The 20,452-nt window shown below is 45.5% G+C and overlaps 1 protein-coding gene across 3 annotated transcripts in view; it reads left to right on the top strand.

Moving 5' to 3' along the window:
• The window catches only part of DOCK1 (dedicator of cytokinesis 1), a 577,278-nt gene that overhangs the window by 121,137 nt on the left and 435,689 nt on the right, over nucleotides 1-20,452 (top strand). For all 3 annotated transcript variants that reach the window (XM_020973593.2, XM_020973592.2, XM_020973594.2), the window contains exons 20-23: nucleotides 494-583; nucleotides 1,357-1,457; nucleotides 3,659-3,793; nucleotides 14,771-14,879. In XM_020973593.2, the coding sequence (XP_020829252.1) occupies nucleotides 494-583; nucleotides 1,357-1,457; nucleotides 3,659-3,793; nucleotides 14,771-14,879 (435 nt within the window). The remainder of the gene's footprint in view (nucleotides 1-493; nucleotides 584-1,356; nucleotides 1,458-3,658; nucleotides 3,794-14,770; nucleotides 14,880-20,452) is intronic.

The raw sequence follows: 20,452 nt of genomic DNA, 5'->3' as shown, positions 1-20,452 counted from the left end.
CTTCCTCATCTGTGAAGTGGGAATAATAACTCTTCTCTGGCCAAGTTACAGACCTGTTGTGTGGAAAGCACTCTGTATATCTTAAAGTCCCATAGTAAGCTTGGGCAAACAGCCGGTGTAAAGACACCTGAGAACCTCTCTGAGCCTCACCTTCCTCATCTTTAAAATGGGCGTAAGCACGTTTGCACGCTCTGCCTGGCAGAGTTGTCTTAAGGGTCAAATGAGATGATGTTGGAGGAGCCTCTTGTAAAGCATAAGGAGGCATGTGTCTCAGCTATTTGTTATAGCAAAAACAATCGTAATGATTATCGTTTTTATTATCTTCATGGATTCTCGTGTGTCTAGGAGTGGCAGACCCCCAAAGCGAGGAGGGATCTCTGAAGACTCTTTCAGATTTCTCCCTCAGGGAGGGGTCAGATCCTTTGTGCCTGGTGTAGAGGAAAAGGGACTTGTCCTCGTGAGCCCCAAATAACGGCTTCTCTTCTCCCTGCAGTTCCTGCAGGACACCCTGGATGCCCTTTTTAACATCATGATGGAGAATTCCGAGTGCGACACGTTCGACACGCTGGTCTTTGACGCTTTGGTAAGAAGCCACAACTCAGAACCGTCCTTCACTCTCTGAGTTCTGTTTCATACTGGGGCCGTTGCTTGATGCCTCGATGAGCAGCCATCCAAGGCCAGGTCCATATTGGCACAAGCAGATTCCCTCTTGAGCTCACCTCACCAATCTGCTTCTTTTTTTTTTTTTTTAGGCAATTTGGGGTTAAGTGACTTGCCCAGGGGTCACATAGCTAGTAAGTGTTAAGTGTTGGGTCTGAGGCTGGATTTGAACTCAGGTCCTCCTGACTTCAGGGCTGGTGCTCTATCCACTGCGCCACCTAGCTTCCCCACCAATCTTCTTCTGAAACACCCACAGTGTGTTTGATTTTCCGGTATGGACATGCATCCTTTAAGGAGGCTCTAGGGTTTCATCCGCGCAAATATTCCTCAAAACGATGCAGTCTTCGTGCTTGGCCAATACTCTCCGAACCAAACCTGGTGATCCTTTGCTGCGTGCTGAGGCTAGTCTTCAGACAACAAAAATGCAGCCTGTTAGAGTGTTACCCCCTCCTCCCACCCCCATCCTTGTCCCCTTGTCTCTTCTTTCTCTGTCTCTTTCATTCTCTTCTCCCTCTATGCTATATCTGTAATAGAGCACAGAATCAGTTGTGGACTCACTGGCAGATGGCCCCAGAGCCCTCGGGCTGAAGGAGCCTCATGGGCATGCCGGGCCCTGCCTGATCCAGGCTCCCTGGGGTCTTGAGGGCAGCATCAGTTTTTTCTCAGTTGGTCATGGGGTGATTGTCGCTTTGGCAGGTGTTCATCATTGGGCTGATTGCAGACCGGAAGTTCCAGCATTTCAATCCTGTTTTGGAGACCTACATTAAGAAGCATTTCAGTGCCACACTGGCCTATACGTGAGTCACTTTCTTCAGTCATTTTTGAATAAGATATATTTTTTGGGGGGGGGGAAGGGGAAAGGTTGTTTGCTAGTTTTATTTTCTCTCTCCAGTGTTCTGTGTATAACCACAGATCAGGGATCTGTGGACTCGAAAAGGAGGGAATGGGTATTTAACACTGGGCTCAGGATTTTCTCACAGATGTTATCTCATTTGCTTCTCACTCCAGCCCTGCAAGGTAGGTGCTGCTCTCATCTCCATGGTACAGGTGAGGAAACTCAGAAAACAGAGCTTAAGTGACTTTCCCAGGGTCACCCGTGTCTGTGGCAAGGTTTGAACTCACATCTTCCTGACTCTAGGAGAAAAAAATGTCACCTTAATTTCACTATTATTGATTTCCTTTGTAATCCTGTGCATTTTATTTTATGCATTTAAAGGGTCCACAGTTAGGCTTCCAGATGGCCAAAAGAGTCCATGACACACAAAGAGTTAAGCAGACAAATGCCTTTTTAAGAAATCCCCACTTAGCTGGTTATTCAATCATTCTCTCTTCATTTCCCCGTTTGTTGATTAAATACATCATTGAGGACAGGGCGCAAAGCCGTGTAACTCCATTTGTATAGGAATGTTCTCTCTAGCTTTGCCATTTCAAAGGTTATTAGGCCTTTAGACTAAATGACTTATCCAAGGTCGTTCATCCAGGGAATGTCAGTGATACCTGCCAAGTCTTCCTGACTTCCCAACTGTAGTCCCTGAGCCATACTCCATCTTCATTTTAGTGTGCTGTTTCTTTGACAGAAGCCTGTGACATTTAAAATCAGAGACACGGAGTCTTCCTTGCTCTTCATTCCATATATAAGAACGGGGTGACGTCCTCATAACGTGGCTGGGGCCATTCCTTGATCACCAGCCCTCGGATTCTTCTCCCCACTTTCAGGGGTGTGTGGGCTCAGTCATTGCTGGAAGAGGCTCAGCTGGAGTTCTTGTCCCGCGTCTTGAATAAGACTTGTTCACGTTTTTAGATAATACCCCATGGCTCAACCAGGTTTTTCTGGGCACAGGAAGGATGAGTGACACCTTTTCCCTGTGAGTGTCTGTCAGCGTTGCCTTTGATGTGAGCCTCACTTGTTCTTATGTGGGCTTTAAAGAGGAAAAATAATTAAATATTCCATTAAAAAAAACAAAAAACAAAAAAGGAAAGCGTTTCCTTCAGGATAGCTGGAAAGGCAAGTAACTTCCAACTTGGGTGTTTCAAAAAGTCCCTTGTAAGTTAATGGTAGCCTGGTTCCCCCTTTGCCACAAAAGCCACAGTGGTCATGGGGCTTAGGTTCCCAGGCTGGCCCACAGGGAGGAGCTGGGGATGGTTTGGGCCTCCTGCCTGAATGAAGTCAGCTCACCAAACATCGAGTATATGCCTCCTCTGGGCTACCCACAGTTCTAGGCCTTGAGGATGCAAGACAAAGAACAACATAGTCCTTACCCTAGAAGGAGGAGGAGAAAAAGGTAGAGGAGGAGGAAGATTGAGTGGATTGCTTTTTTTGTCTGTTCTGAGAGCCAAAAATGAGCCCAATACCAATTTGTCTTGTTTTGTGTTTTCCTGAAACATTGTTTCAGGGCACTCCCTGTATGGACACACTCTTCTCTGAGGAAGATAGCCTGAGAGAGTGGCCTGAGGTCAGGTGACTTGGCCTAGGCCCCCACAGCCCATGCTTGCCTTCTCTCTGCTTCAGGCCAGTCTGCCTCTCAAGCTTTCTGTTAAACTCAACTAAAGGAGCCGTGTCTCACGTCTTTCCATTTTGGTCCAGAGGGTCAAGGCCGCCAAGGCCCCATGGGCCTCACGTGTAATAACAGTAATAATAGATAATGATGCCTCAGTGATCCAACCTGGCTGCCTGAGGGCCAATGGAGTAATGTCGTGCCACTCTTTGCAAACCTTAAGGTGCGTTAGTAACAAGACCTGTTACTGTCATTTCCCGTCCGTCACAGGGCTCACTCCTCTGTAACTGGGTAAGCATTTGGTCCTCATGGGCCGCTCCCTCTTCCTTGTGGGGATTTTATCTTCCTTTTAGCTCTGAAAAAGAGGACGCGTGAATCAGAAATTGGCAAACCACTGAAAACGGAGAAGATGATTTCTCAGTGTTTTTCTCCGCCTCCTGGACAGAGGCTCTGTCCTTGGGACTGGGGAGACTCATGGTCATTTATGTCTTGTGTCTGCCCAGGAAACTGACCAAGGTGTTGAGGAGCTATGTGGACAGTGCCGAGAAGCCCGGCGTCAATGAGCCGCTCTACAAGGCCATGAAGGCCCTCGAGTACATCTTCAAGTTCATTGTGCGCTCCAGGATTTTGTTCAACCAGTAAGTCCTGCTCGCGGCCTCTGAAGGGCCCTGCCCGTGGCTTCTGAGGGGCCTGCCGGGGTTGGGGGAGGCTTCTTGGGGTGATCACTTCTGTTGATGTTGCAGAGGAGATGATGTTGGGGGGAGGCTTCTTGGGGTGATTACATTCTCTTGGTGTGGCAGAGGAGGTGATGTTAATGGTGATCACTAAGCACTTTGAGGGGGCTCCATGGTTAAATTGCTTCTCTTGGGTGGGGTGGGGAGAGGGTGTTAGGAGTATTAGCCATACATACAGAGGAGTAAAAGCTTGTCTCCTAGAAATATGGTTGTGTATTTAAAATTAGAATTATTACAGTGAATAAAGACCTAGTCCTTTAATGGACATTACATTGAGAATGACAGAATGTTCTGGGCCAGGGAAGGGGCAGTCTTCCTGCATTCAGCCCTCATCAGCCCTTCCCTGGACTCTCATGTTCAGCCCTGGCACCATAGTTTAAGGAGGACATTGACCAGTGCACTGGTGAGTGTCCAGAGGATGGCAGCCAGCATGGCAAAGGCTCGAACCCATGACACAGGACGTGCAAGGAGCGAGGGATGTTTAGTAGAGATTCAAGGGAGATGTGAGAATTCTCTTCTGATCTTTGAAGGGGGTCCTGTGGACTAGCTAGGGATTAGTTTCATTCCACCTGGCCACAGAAGGCAGAACTGGGGCCAGGGCATGAATTGAAAAGAACCAGTGGTAGGCTTGGTTTCCAGACAGATTTACTAACCAGTTAAGTTACTGCAAAGTGAGCCAGGCTGCCTCGCAAGGAAGTGGCCTCCCCATTGCTGGGGGCCTTTAAGCAGAGTTACCAGAGGTGCTGTTGGGGTGGGGGCTGGAGGAAGGGAAGGGAGTAGTGTTTATGTTGCAGCCACTGTGTGCCAGATGTTGTGCTAAGTGTTTTACCATTATTATCCTCACAACAGCCCTGGGGAGGTAGATGCTGTTATTATCTCCATTTTACAGTTGAGGAAACTGAGGTCGATGAAGGTTAAGGGACTTGCCCAGAGTCATACAACTAGTAAGTGTCCAAGGCTGCATTTGAACTCAGGTCTTCCTGACTCCAGATCCAGTTCTGTCCACTGTGCCGCAAAGGGTGTATTAGCTAGATGCTCGGTTTTTGGAATCCTGGGAATGTTCTTTCCCTTGGCCATGGCTCTTTGTCCCCCTTTCAATCACCCCCACTGCTGTGACCATTTTCCCTCTTTCAGCAGCCAGTAAAATAAAACTGGCTTATCAGGGGACAGAAAAAGGAATTCTGGATTTGTCTTTCATTCCCCTGGGTTTGATTGAGGATTTCACTAGAAAAGTTTCTCCATTGTTTTCTTTTGGAGCTCGAGAGTTCTGGTGCCCATTGCACTACTCGCCTCTCTTGGTATGTAAATTAATCATCTTATATGAGAGTGCTTCGAGTTTTTTAAGATAGTTCCCGAAAATTGTCGGTGAAACGAATAGATTCACTTGAGCTAATAGAGACCAAAGAGCCTGCTTTCTTCATTGCTCTGATGTCACTCGATGAGAAGAGGTCACAACTAGCCATTTAAGCCTTCGCTATGGTCAGGGACCAGTACAGATAATTAGCTGGTCTGACTTGGGAAGTCAGAGTAGTATAGTGGGGAAAAAACTTTTGGATTTGGGAGTAACGTGACATGGGTTCAAATCCCCTCGTGGCCATCTGTCCTTCTCTATGTTCTTGGCAAAGTCATTTTCTCCTGCCCTCCATCCGTAAAATATGGGGATTGGAATTCGTGACTTCCCTGGTCCCTTGAAGTGTGACTGGTGGCAGGTATTGATATTGGTTTGGGGTCCTAAGTGTGTCCCTTGGTGAGGAGGGCTCCGTTGAAGTGGCAGCTTCTTGGCAGCGGAAATGCTCCCGTTGCTTTCCAGAAGTAAAGAACTAGTGTAATATATTCCTATTTCACAAGCCAAGTTAGGTTATTGAAAAAAATCAATATCTTCATATTTCCTCTGAGTCACATTCATGTTTATGTAGCTCTGCCTAAGGCAGCCTTCATAAGAGCTAAGCAGAAATTGAGGGAATTTAAAATCCAATTTTGTGTGCCATGATCCGACTAAAACCAAAGAAAAAGTTATTTTCTGTGTGTGAATCTTGGTAAAATTTATAAAGGAGCTAATGTCCATTAATAATCCATAGTTAGTATACTGTTGAACCTTGCAAGGTAATAAACTGCTTTTGTTTACTCTTCTGTTCCCAAGGCTAATTGTGGAGGAAATACAATACAGAGCTTATTAAAAAGAAGGTCTGATTCTCTTTAAGGGCTAGGACCATCTTTCTCTAGAGGTCTTTGGGGGCAAGCTAGGGTAGAATACAATTTGTAGACTGAACCCCAGTGATTAAACTCAGAATCTGTGTCTGTGTGTGTGTGTGGAGAGAGCTCGGGGTGGGGGAGGAGAGGTAGAGAGAGACAGAGACAAGAGAAACAGAGAGAGGTGCGTGCATGTATAGATACATACATACATATATACATACATGTGTTTTTGTATGTATATATACACGTCTCTATTTTTATGAGAGAGTGAGCACATTAGTTCTTGGCAAATATATGGATTATCAAGAAAGTTGCTCTCTGAGTTATAAACATTCAAATCCATCCGAATGGCTTCTTGTAAATTCATGTTAAATAGTAACCTGGAAGATAGGATTAAAGAGAATTAAGTATAAAGATAACATTTAAAGCTGAAAGGGACTCCAGAAGTCATTGAGTTCTACCTTCTCATATTGCGTATGAGAAAACTGAGTCACAGATTAGTTAAGGGACATTCCCAGGGTCACACAATTAATCCCTGTCTGAGGCAGGATTTAAAGCCAGGTTCCTCTGACTTCTAGACCACTGCTCTAGCCCCTCCGCTTAAGAACAGGATGTCGATGTATTGCCAATCATTACCTTTCATAGGCCTCCATATTTTGGAATATGGTGTATGTTCTTAGTCTAAACCTTATTTCTTTTTAAATTTTTAAATTTTAATTTTTTAAAATTAATTTATTTTGATTCATCAACAATCACTTCTATAAGCTTTTGAGTGTTAAATTTTCTCCCCCGCCCTCCCCAAGACGCTGCACAACCTGATATAGTCTCTACATGTACATTCCTATTAAACGTATTTTCACATTAGTGATTAAACCTTATTTCTGCCAGACTAACTCCCAGTTTTACCAGAAGTTCTTGTCCAGTGGAGAGCTCTTTCTCAAACCCTGGGGTTGCTGAATTCAAATATTTCTGCTTCTTTCTTGTTAGTCTGTTCCATTGGTCTATACATTTCTGTTGCTTACTCAGTTTCAAATGGTTTTGATAACTGATGCTTAATGATATATAACTATATTACAATATGGTTGATGAGTTGAAATATTATTTCTCCTTCGTTCAAATAGCTAATGGGAAGAAAAATGATCATGGGAAAGGCCTGGGCTAGGGACAGTGGTTAATTTTTACCGTGGAACATGGCTTCTAGCCACATTACTTCTCTCATGAATTAATATTTCTAAGAGTGAGACAGCAGAAAGAAGGATGTTGGAAAAAATCCACAAAAGTGTTTTTAACTGCATGAGGAAAACAAAGGATTAAAGAAGAAGTAAACCCAGGATATAGACCATGAGTCAGAATAGAATTTTAGAATAGTCAGGAAAGGAAGAGAATCAAGAAAAGTTCGTCTTAGAAATAATTGCAGGGGGAAAAGAACCCTAACAAAGAAAATCTTAATAGAATTTTGCATCTGGAAGGGATGTCAAAGATCAGTTCATTCATTTTCTTCCTTTTATAGAAACTCTAGCCCAGGAACTTAAACGTTCTGTCCCAAGTCGAGTATGTAGTTAGTGGGAGAGCTAATTATGTCTCTTGGAGTTGGAAGTCTGTGATTCTGACTGTCCATGGTCCTATGCCCTGAGTCCAAATCCCAACTCTGTCCTCTAAGAGTGTGACCTTGGGCAGCCTTCTAGCTGTAAAATGAGGGCGTTACATCAGAACAAGTGTTCTTCCTCTTTTATCTATCATGGAGCCCTTCACAGTCTGGTGAAGCTGATGGACCCTTTCTTCGAGGCTTCTTTTTAAATGCATAAGATAAGGCACATCAGATTTGTTAGGAAATCAATTAAATTGACATACAGTGATCTAAAATATTAAGGAAAAAAGAGAAGGTCCGATTATGAACGCCTGGACTAAAGTGGTCCCCAAGGTCACTTCCAAGTCTCAGGGTTCGAACACAAGCTTCCATCCACCTTTTTCCTGTTAGCTGTTTTGTTTTTGTACTGTCTCCCAGGTACTGGCTAGAATATAGGTGGTTTTATATTTGAGGCCAAAGGTGATGGGCAGAGTTTCCTCTGAACTGCTTCTGAAACTGTCTCAGAATGGACTTCCCATCATAACCTCATCTGTTCCAGAAAACTGACCCTCATCCCAGCAGGAAGCTACTACCTGAGCTTGGCCCAGCAGAGAAGGAAACCAAGCATGGAGGTGAAGCCCAGGCACAGGAAGCAGTATCCCTGACTAGCTTCTCCCAGGTCAGCACACAGGGAGAGATAGAGGGACAGCAGCATTGGGACCTCCAGAGAAGCTTGGAAGATGAAAGGAGAAAGGGAGAGGTGGATTGAGCTACGGTAGGGCAGGGAGAGAATGAGGAGGGCCATTGGGCCCTCCTGGGCCTGTTGGGGTGGAAGAGCCGGACTAAAGCTGCTAGATCTTGAAGGACTTCAAGTCTGCTCTTGCCCTCACTTCCTCCTCTCCAGTCCTAGGTGCTGGAATCGACTGCTCACTTCTGTTACCCAGATGTTTTGTGTGTCCTGAGTTTTGCCTTGAACACTGAGGATCCCAAGGGATAGGTAGAGATAATCAAAATTAGGGCAGAGAGCCCGACAGTGTCTGAATGTTAGCAGTTTTCCTAACTGGGGTCTCTGAACTCTAGTGATTGTATTAGTAACTTTCACTGAGAAAGGCTTTGTGTTTCCTCTAGGCTAAAAAAAGCAAGGTAACTGTCTGTACTTGTGATGTAGCTGATTCATAGTCTAGAGAGAAAAGGGGAGGAAGGGAGAAGGCCCAGAAAAGATCACACCCACCCTAAACCCCCTGGAGGCAGGGACCACTAGGAAAAGCCTGGGAAGGATTCAGCTCTGCCCCTTCCTGATGGAAGGAGGGGAGCAGATAGACTCAAGATTTGCTGGCCAAGTCTACCCTCGACAGTGACACCCACCGGTGTTACGTTGTTGTTTTTCAGTTGTTTCTGTCCCGTCAGACTCTTTGTGACCCCTTTTGGGATTTTCTTGGCAAAGATACTAGAGGAGTTTGCCATTTCCTTCTCCAGCTCATTTTACAGATGGAGAGAAGCTGAGGCGAGCAGGGTAAAGTGACTTGTCCAGGGTCACAGAGCTAGTAAGTGTCTGAGGCCAGATTTGAACTCAAAAAGAGGAGTCTTCCTGGTTCCAGGCCAGGCATTCTGTCCGCTGTGTCACCTAGCTGCCCGTTGGTGCTATAAGTAGACTCAAAATTCTCAGGTCATAGGATTATAGGCAGGTTGGAAGAGACCCCAAAGGCTATCTAGTGTCTGTGTCTACCTTCCTCCCCAATTTACTTTATAATTGAGAATTTGAGAGCCAGAGAAATGGTAAATTTCAGAGGCAGGATATGAACCTGGGACTTCAGTCTTCAAATCCAGGTCTCTTTCTGTTCCACCACGCTGAAAACAACTCACTTTTCCGTAGAGCTTCCTGACCCCCAGATGTCAGGTGGTTAGTCTAGTACTGACATTTAACATGCAGAAGATCTTTGCCATAGCCACGGGCTAGTCCCTTCTCTCTTAGGATGGTTGGTTTTGTCGTCTGTAAGAGGAGGCTGACCCAGGGTTTCATGCAAGCACCAAATGAAATAATACGTGAGAAGTCCTTTGTAGGCTGTACGGCTGTCTCGACACTGTATTCCCTGCCTGACTCTAGGCTGCACCCTCAAGATAATAAGAAGGAAAGAAATATATCGACATACTCTGAAAATTCAAGCTAAGATTTACACGTGGGGGCATGAGGCATGTGGCTTATAATATTCCAGGGAGCGTCACCTACTGGAGGGTCATTGAGGAGGATGGGCACGTGGCAGCATCACTCTGGTGCTGGGGGGGATGCAGTGAAGGCTGGTGGCACTTGCCTTGAAGAGTCTGATAACTGAAATCGGGAGTTAGGGTGTAGAAATACGGAAAAACTAAATAATCCTGAAGACCACAAAGAGGGCATCTTCTGGCCAAATCGAGTGCCCAGACAGTACGTGGTAGCGCCTACTTTTGGGAACACTAATTCTTATTTTTCCTTCTTCATGCATTTGGTAGATTTTTATAGAAATTCTCTTGTGTGCAAGGCAATGAGGGACCTACAGTAATCAGGGGGAGAGGGCTCTGCCTCCAAGGGGCTTTTATCTGTGGTGGAGAGATAAAAAAGGAATGCAGTGGCTCTCCTTCAAGGTGATGAGCTCATCCGAGAGGGTCTGCAAGCCCTGGAAACCTTCAGAGGAAAGAGGGAGGGAGGGGGAGGCTGGGAGGTTTCTCCTGGAGCTGCTCCTAGGCCTGCCCAGTTTCCCAGGTGAAGTCAGGCACACCCCTGTGTCTTCTGTCCTCATCGTTGCACCTAGACCCAGTGTATCCATTCCACCACTGGGTCATGGCAACTTCCCTCCCCAGACCTTAATGGCCACCTGAGGACCGGCTTTCTCTCCTTCGGAATCTCATTGGCCTTCCGGCCCAGTCATAGTCTGTTTCCTCCTCCAGAAGGACGTCTTGTTTCTTGGTTTGATGCATCTTCCCTCCAGTGTGAGAGATCTTTACCTTGTTTTGTGTGTATCATAAACCCTTCTGGGGATGGTGACAGTCATGGACCCGTTCCTGGAATAATGCTTTTAAATGCATACAATGAAATCCCAGGGTTACAAAGGAAACCAAGTGTATTGAATTATAATTATCAAAAATATATTTTAAAAATATCCATCCATCCATCCATCCATCCACAACCTTTCAATTCAGACTCTCTCCACTACTCATTTTCCTTTTTTTCTTTTAATTTGGCAAGCATTTATTAAGCATCTTTTATATGCCAGATGCTGTGAAAAGCAGTGGGAATACAAAGGCCAAATGGACCATCCCTGCCTGAGTTTCTGTTCTTAACCAAGCCAAACATTTTATTGATGGTTTTTTTTGGGGGGGAACCTTTCTTTCTTAGTATATACCTCTCTCCTCCCCCATCCTTCATATTAAAGAATAAAAAAGAAAAGAAAGTTTAACAAAAAACTCAATAACACTAAACAAACATTCCATGAACTCACCACTTCCATAGCCATAGTCCCCTACCTTGAAGAAGAAACTGTGCTGAAGAGGACCTGGTCATCCAGCGGCCTTGTTCTCACTTAATTCCTCCTTCATCTGACCTGCTCTGAAATGGATCTGGAGAATGTGGGCAGCCTCCCTGGCTGTATTAGAAGGCAAATGATTGTGACCCTGAAATCTTAAGCTTTAGGATGTTAGAATAAAGAATTTTAGTAATTCTTCCTACTGTTTGGCTTTACTAGTCTCTCCCAGATCCCTGTCTTCAAAAGAGATCCCAAGTTGCTATTGTAAAAAGGCCTTAATTTCCGTAGAAAGCTGTGAGAGGACTTGAATTTTTCTGTAGGTCACAGAAAAAAATTTTGTTTTTTAAAAACTGGAAAGAAGTGCGCCTCCTGCCCTCCAATTGCTGACACCACCAGGTGTCTTGGCACATTGCACGTGGTGTTTTCAGATGGGAGAAAAAACCAGCGTGTTTTTGTGGCCTAAGCTGGCGTGCTTCTTGGTGGGGGAACGAGCACGCCGGTAGGATCGATGCGGGCGCTTCTCCTTCTCCGGTTGAAATAAACTTTTGAAGTGTTTTTGCTTCTTTTGTTCCTCGTTCTGCATAGCTGCCTTTTGTTCACATGAGACTCTTCCCTGGGACTTAGTCATGTTTCTGGATAATTGACAGTAATTTTTCTTCCAAGGACCCAACAAAGAGTGAATCCTTTGAGCTAAGGACATTGATCCCTTCCTCTTTTCATGCATGTAGATCCATATGTTTTTTCTTATTTAGAATCTTTAATTTTTTTCATCAATTTTTGTTTTCATATTGCCTACCTTTCCCAGTATTCTTCTCAGTCCCATCCGTCAGTCCCTCCCTGAAAGCCCTTTCTTACCATGAAGAGTGGGGAGGGGGGGAAGGTTTAGTAAAACGAATTTATTCCCTGAACGGGGATGGCATCGTTGTAGGTCTCCACTGCTTCAGGGGGGCTGGGGAAGGTCCTTTCTCATTTATTTTATTTGGGGCCAGAGCTTGCCGTTATACTTTTTTAGCATCAGTTTTATTTGTTTTCTTCTTTTTGCCCCTAACATTTGCTTCAGTATTGTTGTTTAGATCGTGTGGCTTGCTCTGCCTACTTCTCTGTCCATTTTTCTCTCGGCATTCCTCATATCTATTATTCTTCCTAGCACTTATCCTTCTTCCTCCGCAACGCTCCATCATGTTCGTGTAGGACCGCTGGACCAGTCTTCTGTCGTTGGGCCTCTGCTTCATTTCCGGTTCTTTGCCACTATAGAAAGTGGCCCGTGAATATTTCGGTCTCCACACGGCTCTTGTTTTTGTCACTGACCACCTAGAAGTAGACACCTCCCCATGGGATTTCTGGGCCACGGGGTACGGATGTTGGGGTTTCTCCCTCTGAATCGTGCTGCACCGTGTCTGGGAGCCTGCCTGTGCTGCCACGCCTCCTCCAGCATCGACCCCCCTCGTTTTTTGCCGTCTTTGCCGGTTTGCTGGGTGTGAAGTGAAAGCTCAGAGTTGTTTTGATTTGCACTTCTCTTTATTCTTAATGATTGTTTTTAAGTGAGAAAAACAACGAGCTGTTTGACTCCAGACCGCTTGTTCCGTGGCAGTCCGCTTTGTTTCAGAGCGCCCTCATGAATCCTTGTAGTGATCGCTCCCATCCCAGTAGGGGGTCGGGTGTCTGTGAGTGTGTAAAGCCGCGTGAACGGAAACAGACCAAATGAAGTCCGGAAAGCTCCAGTGTTCCACCCCTAGGGAAACACGGAGGGCCAACTCCCCTTCTCTCTGCCCTTGTTCGTGGCCACACGAAGCCTCTCCTCTGCCCCAGACTTGCTGTCCCCCTAGGGAGTAATTGTCAGCTTGGAGGACAAAGATGCCAAGGCATCATTCCTCCCTCGAACCTCGATAAAGTTAATGGCTCTGTGAGTGTCGCTTTTGTTCTAGCCGATGACACTACGAACGTTCAGAAGCAGACGATGAGTAATGAGTGGCATTTACTCACGTCCCTTGGCTTTTACTTGCTTTGCTCCTCCTGCTGCTTATGTGAGGAATGGGGCAACTTCTTGGTTCAAGGTCATCCGACCAGGCCCTGGGATACTTTCCTAGTTGCTGGGGGATTGCCGGGGCTCCTTGCTATTTCCTATGCTAACTGGGGCCTTGAATGGCAACTGTGCGATTGACTCCATGCTGAATATACGTTCACCAGCTCTCCTTGAAAGGTTCCCTGAAGTGGCTGAATTTTAAATGCGGCCAGACTGCAGTCACGCAGACCGTCTGTGCCTTCCCTTTGTGTCTTCTGGGAAAACTCAGGTTTATGGAAAAGCTACAGATCATTCTCCCTTCGACTTAATGACTTTTTGGTTTTAGGACAGAATTCATTGCGTCCTGGATTTAGAGCTGGGAGGAGCATTGACTCGGTGAGGTCACATGACCTGCCTTGGCTCCTAAAGCTAGTGTATGTCTGAGGGCACCCTCGAACCCAGTTTTTTCTGATTCCAAGCCCCACACTCTATCCACTGCACCATCTGAGGTTCTTTTAAATTAGAATTTCTTTCAGTTTGTGTATAGAGTATTGTCTTTACAAAAAATTAGCTCATTGGAAACATGTCAGGGATGTCCCTTATCTGTGAGATATGTTCTTATTTTAATAAAAAGTTCTGAATTCATGAAAACTTCAGGTGTTAGATGAAATTGTAGCTAATAAAATCCAGCATTTATATAGGTTTTCAAAGCACTTTACATGAAGTTATTTCACTTCATCCTCACAATAACCTTGGAGGGCAGGTGCTGTTGTTATCTCCATTTTACAGATAAGTAAACTGGGGCAAATAGAAGACAAGTGACTTGCCTAGGATCACACAGTTAGTAAATTTCATTTGAACTGGAGTCATCTTGAAGCCGAGTGAAGTTCTCTGTGTACCTTCCTTGCTTGGGAATGCAAATAAGATCTATTTCTCCATCTGTCCATCCATCCATCCATCCATTCATCCATCCATCCATCCATCCATCCATCCATCCATCCATCCATCCATCCATCCATCCATCTGTGTGATGTATCTCTGTGGGATAGTGGATCACAGGGTCCTGGATTTAGGACTGAAAGGGACCTCAGAGACCCCTAGTCCAACCCCTTTATTTTTCATGGGAGGGACTGAGACGCAGAAAGGTTCAATGACTTTCTTAATGTCACCCAGGAAGTCAGTTTCCTAGGTAGGATGTGGACCTGAATCTTCTCGACTTAAGTCTAGTGCTTTCTGGGCTAGGCTGCCATGTTCGCCGCTTTGCCAGACTCACTGTCAGGTCTGGGTCCTTCACTTATTACTTGTGTGAAGATGGGCTTACTCTCTCCCAAGTCCTCTCAGCATCAGTTTTTTCATCTATAAAATGAAGATGACAAATACCTGTAGTACTGACTCATGAGGTTGTTATGAGGCTCCAAGGAAATCATGGGTAAAGCTCAACAAACTCTAAAATGAATATCCGGTTTTATCAGCATAACCACTTTTTGGGTAAACATGGGTGTGTGTGTGTGTGTGTGTGTGTGTGTGTGTGTGTGTGTGTGCGCGCGCACATACTTTTCTGCCCTTGGTTTTGGGCCCAGATCAATGACTCCTGTTAATTCTTTTGGCTGCTTTCTTTGCAGATTGTATGAAAACAAGGGCGAAGCTGACTTCATGGAATCCTTGCTTCAGTTATTCAAGTCCATCAATGACATGATGGGCAGCGTGTCTGATCAAACAGTCCGAGTCAAGGTACGTTCTCGAAGGCTCTGAAGGAGCCGTCCCATCTGTCTGCAGAGCCAGCAAGGAGGGGAGGGGAGGCTGGGAGGGAGGGAGAGAGGGAGACAGGCGGGGAGGAGGAGAGAAGGGCTTCTGATTGTGGGCTGGAGAGAAGCCCTAATTATGCACTCAGTGAAGCCAGAGGCCCCAGAGTATATTTTGCAAGGAGCATAATCGTGCTCAGTGTGTATAATGAAAGTTTTTTTCCCCTCTTAGATGCTTTTAAATACTTTTATTACATATGTCTGTGCCCTCTCTGCAAGGCAGTAATCTGAATTTACTTTTCTTTAAATAAGCAGACTTGACGAGCGAGCGGCTTGTTCTGCACTTTCTGCCTCTCCTCTCGGTGTCCCGAGAGGACTTGGTTTGAGCTACTGCCGATCACCCCCTAGGCTATTGCTTTCCTTGCTCTAGGCGGTGTGTTGGAGCTGGCTGATACCTTAGTCCTTTGGCTTCCCTTTTTTGTGTTGATGTGAGAGTGGTGCACAGGCCTCTGTCTTCCTTTTTTTCCATCCTTGATCTGCTCCGTGTGCTCTCTGGTAGATAATGGCAAATTCCTTTAATGGGATAGTCATTGCCGAGTAGGATTCTTGTCTTGTCAGATGACGCCATCCCTGTTCTAGTGGGTCTGCTTTATATAGGATCGTAGATGTGGAGCTGGAAAGGACCCCAGAAGTCATCTAATCCAACACCCACCCCCCATTTTACAGAAGTGGAAACTGAGGTCACCTCTGAGACATTACTGTTAAGTGACAGAAACTTTCTTTGAACCTACACTCTCTGAATTCAGGTCCAGAGCTCTCTCCCTGGGCACTGTGCTTTGTCACTCCATAGTTTGAAGTCTTGTGAGATGTGGTTTCTGGCCTACCAGAGTCATGGGATTAAGAATCTAATGCTGGAAGGGTCCTTAGAGGCCATGGTGTCCTTCCCCTTCCTTTAACAGTTGAGGAAATGGAAGCAGCCTCTGAAATGAGGGTGGTGAAAGCTGAACTGTTCCAGGCAGGGGAGTGCATCACATCTGGTTTTCAGGTCTATGATCTTTGACTTAGAGAGATTTGTATGTCATGTGATCAGAAATGACTGGTTTCCGTGTTTCCCCATTCAACCCATGTGGAATGTGGAACATGTCAAATATCCCTTTGGAGATGGAGCAGGGGCCCCGACCCTCCTTAGTTATATCTCTAGGGCATCACTTTTATTTTGATTCTCCATGGATGTCTCTTCTCCATTACAAAATTAGCCATGAAATTGGCAACGTGTTGTCAATGCGGATGCCTAAGAGGACTTTCCACCTGATTATCCCAACACAATGGCATGCCGGCTCAGCTTCACTTTCTTGTTTCCATTCCACAAACATTTATTTAATGTTCTTTTTAATGTTTAATTTCAGAAAACAACCCTCCAACTATTGTTTTAAAAGTGTTTTTGAGAAGTAATTTCCAAGCTATAAAGCTTTGCCAAGCACTCCTGAACGAAGATTTATTTGTGTTCCAACATGTCGAGCGGTTGTTGTGACCAATGGAACAAATATATATCAATGTGAACAAAATAACTTTCCTCTAAAAAAAAAATCTCCTAGGCATTACAGTTTTCTAACAGTAGCATTTTATTTTTCTAAGAGAATTGTTCATTCCGTATATTTGGTTCAACATTTCAGCAAACATTTGTCTTTTTTTTTTTAGAAGATAAATCTGCAGTTTGTCAAAACAGTAAAGTATGTGTGTATAGTTAACCTGTTTAGGTTGGTAATTTTGGCAAGTGGATGCTCCTAAAAATAGTTTTGATGGTCTAATAACAAAATTAGCACTGTATCCACTACCTTATGAGTGAAATTGATGCCCGATAGAAGTCAATCCACTCACCAGTGATACCGCAGTGCACATTGCCAGTGCCCTCCCAAGATTCATTAAGGGAGGCGTAGGTTCCAGAGAGAGGGAGGTGACAGTCCTCACATCCTCTGTCCTGGTCACTTCCATGTTTCCTTCTGGGAATAGATGGCCTCACTACACAGGGGCTCCTCTTTGCTGGAGGTCAGTGAGAACAATCTGGATGAACTCTTGTATGGAAAGCATTAGGGATGGATTCTCAGTCAAGTGTGGGTTGGCCTAGGTGACCAATGAGGTCCCTTCCAAAGCAGATAGGTGGCACAAAGCTCGTGGGGCCAGTGATCACAAGAGGCCACATCCCAAAGGTCATGGCAGGCTAGTGTATGGGGTAGAATAGAATGAGGGGGAATTCCTAAATGTAGAGGCTCCTCTTGGGGGGTGCCACACATGAAGGTATAAGGTGGACATAGCTATCTACAGAGAGGTACTGGTTATTCAGAAAAAGGTCTGGGCATTTTAGTGACCGGCCAGCTCAGTATGAATCAGTTAGGCCATTATGTAGTAGCCCCCAAAGCTAATGAGATCATGGGCTGCATTAAGAGGAGTGAACCTGGCTTCTATGAACAAAGAGGTGTCAGAAAAAAGAGGCTGGTTTAGACTTAATATTAGGAAGTTTTTCTTAACTGTTGCTAAAGAGGAATGGCTTCCTTTGAGAGGTCACGGATGCCCCCTTCTTGGACATTTCCAAGCTCAACCTGGACAACCACTCTTTGGAAATATTCTCTTGTAGGACTCCTTTTTGGGTGGGGAGGATTGGGCCTAGAGGCCATGGAGATCCCTTCCCAAACTCTGATTCTCTGAGAAGGCCTGAGTCTGTGATTCTGTGTCACTAACTCCAATAGGCATTTTAGAAAAAGAGGAGCAGTTAGTATAAGAATAGATGAAATTACAGGAAGCATTGGACTTACAAGAAGTTTGGGATTTCTAAATATATTTTTCCATCATTAAATTTAGCTAGGCTTTGACTTGCGTCTGCCTCCCTCCCTGTGTGTTAAATCATTTTGTGACGGAAACCGTGGGAGACCTTTCTTGGGAAGGTGTTTTATTATAAGACACAAACTACTTCTGTGACGTTCAGACATCGGTGCCAAGCTTCCGTTTGGTGAGATGGATCCAGCTATTTGACCTTGAAGTGATGTTTCTCTAGCTGCCGGCTTCTGTTCAGGCGCCATATGCCTGTAGGAGCCTGGAAATGGTCTCAAATTGGAGCATTCTTGTATCTGAGGATTTGTGTTGTCCAACTTTCAGGGGTGTCTGGGATCACAGGATAGTGGTCTTAGAGGTGGAAGGGAAGTCAGAGGTCACTGAGTTCCACCTTTTCATTTTATAGCTGAGGAAACAGGTCTGGAGAGGGAACAGGTCTTGCCTGAGGTCATACAGCTAGGAAGTGGTAGAGCAGGCATCGGAAGCTGGGTGTTCTGATTCTAAATCCGTTCTGTGTCGATGATCCAGTATTGAGAATGGCACGAAGTCACGAATGCTCAGGCTTGAGATGCTGGCGTGCTTGGCAAGGTGCTCAGCACATAGCAGGTGCTGAATAAATGTTCATCGATCGATGGATAATGAGGAAGGGAGAAGAGGGAGTTCTCAGCCGGGTGCTCCTGCAGCTACGTGACTTCCCCTTGGAAATGCTCTTCAGAACCAAGGTTTCTTCAGAAAGAGCGTTTTTGTTCTTCTGGACTTGTGTGGACTGTTTACTGGATCTGAAGTAGTTATTGGAAGTGAGCCCTTCGTTACAGCTTTGCAGCCGCCATCTTTGTTTGCTTCAATCCCACAAACTGTTTCCAACGGCCTTCTCTCTTTTCACCAAGCACCATCCTAGGCATCGTGAGATAAAGACAACGTTAAAATATTTCTGTCCAACCTTCATTAGTTTTTTTTTCTCCCCAATTTTGGGGGAGTTGATGGTTTTTATAATAAGAGAATCTAAGGCCTGGGCCTGCGACTTCTTGGATGTGGAGAACTCCCAGTCAGGAAACTGCCTTCAACAGTACAGGCTTCTGACTTCTCTGAGACTTATAGTCTCCAGGGGCACCTGAGTGGCCTCACAGTGAGACTGGGAGTCAGGGAGACCCGAGTTCAAATCTCTCCTCAGACACTTACTAGCTCTGTGACTCTGGGTAAGTCACTTAACCTCTGTCTGCCTCAGTCTCCTCATCTGTAAAATGGGGATAATAACAGCATCTCCCTCCTAGGTTGCTGTGGGATCAAATGAGAGGATATTTGTGAAGCTCTTAAAGTAATACATAGATACTGTGATTACTGTTGTCGGTCATTATTATTACTCCTCGTGAGTGACTAAGTGACTTGCCAAGGGTCATACAGCCAGTAGGTCCTCTTAGTTTTCCTATTTTTAACCTAACAGCAATAACAGTGACAGATTGTAGTAACCAGAAGAGTGACATTCATATAATATGTTTAAAGTTTCTGTAGCACTTTGTAGATGGGGTGTCCCGAAAGTCTTGGTGCAGTGAAAAACTGCACCAAGACTTTTGGGACACGTGGTCTACAGTCATCTCATCGCTAGTTTGCAGAAGTTTGAATGAGCAGTGCTCTGGCTAACCCAGACTGATTGAGGGAATCGCTGCTGGATTTCCTGCGTACCCTCCCTTTGTGGTGAAACGGGGAGCAGGGGTTTGGGGGCTTTCTTTGGCAAAGTCTTCTAAAAAAACCGGGCTTGAGTTCCCCTTTTGTTGTTCTCTGTTAGGCCCTCGGGAGGCTGCTGGGGCAGAGGCCCTGCCCTAATTCCTTACCACTAAACAGAACTCTTGGGTATCTTGTAGCTCCTAAATACTTTGATCGTCTAAATTCCAAATTTGTCATGAAGATGTAGAATGTGTCCGTCCTATCACGTGGTCACTTAAGCCATGTGTGTGCAGTAGGGACAGGGCCATTTCGTTGTTGTCGGCGTAACTTCAGCCTGAGCATGGAGCCTAGAAACTACTCAGTGCTGGGATTGGCTTAGAATCGAAAGAAAAGACTGAGAAGAAAAGTCTGTTTATGTTTCTAGACATCAGGCCGGGGCTAGATGTTTGGGAGCATCTGGGAGCCTCGCGCAGCGTTCTCCTGGTCATTCTCCTATGTGGCTCCATCGAGGCCAGTAGCCTGCATCCTCTCGAGAAGACTGGAGGGATGCTGGGTCAGAAATGGCTTCTCCTAACCTGGGTCTACAGCATCGCCAGCTTTTTCTCTGCAAGCAGATTCCTTTGTGTTCTCCTCGGAGACCTTGACTGATCTTCTTTTCTTGAGCTGTGGGATTGTTCATAATAATTCTTCTTGCCCATCTTTCCTCATTACCTCGTCATGCGGTTATTGAGCTCTGCTTTGCCACGAGGGCCCTGGGGGTGGGACAGAGAGAACACGCATAAACTCCTGGAACAACTGGAAAAGTTGCTCACGGAAACGGATGAACCGTTGGAGGAAGACGCCTGTGCCGTGCTGCTCCTGCCTCGTGCTTCTGCCTCTTTTTACCTGCATGATCCCGGGCGGTTGCCGACCCTCTCTGGGCCTCCAGGGTCCTCTTCTGTGGGGCGAGGGGCTCCTTTTTAGCCCCGACTCTGGCCTTCCGTAATGTGTCCAGGCCACATTTCTCCTTGCTGTCTCTTCTGTGAACAAATCCTTAGTTTTTAATTGTCTGTGTCCTCATCACACTTGTATTAT

The sequence above is a fragment of the Phascolarctos cinereus genome, unplaced genomic scaffold (genome assembly GCF_003287225.1).
Source record: "Phascolarctos cinereus isolate Bilbo 61053 unplaced genomic scaffold, phaCin_HiC Scaffold_3;HRSCAF=262, whole genome shotgun sequence".
Classification (NCBI taxonomy): domain Eukaryota; kingdom Metazoa; phylum Chordata; class Mammalia; order Diprotodontia; family Phascolarctidae; genus Phascolarctos; species Phascolarctos cinereus.
The sequence above is the reverse complement of the archived record's forward strand: the minus strand, read 5'-3'. Positions and strand labels throughout refer to the sequence as shown.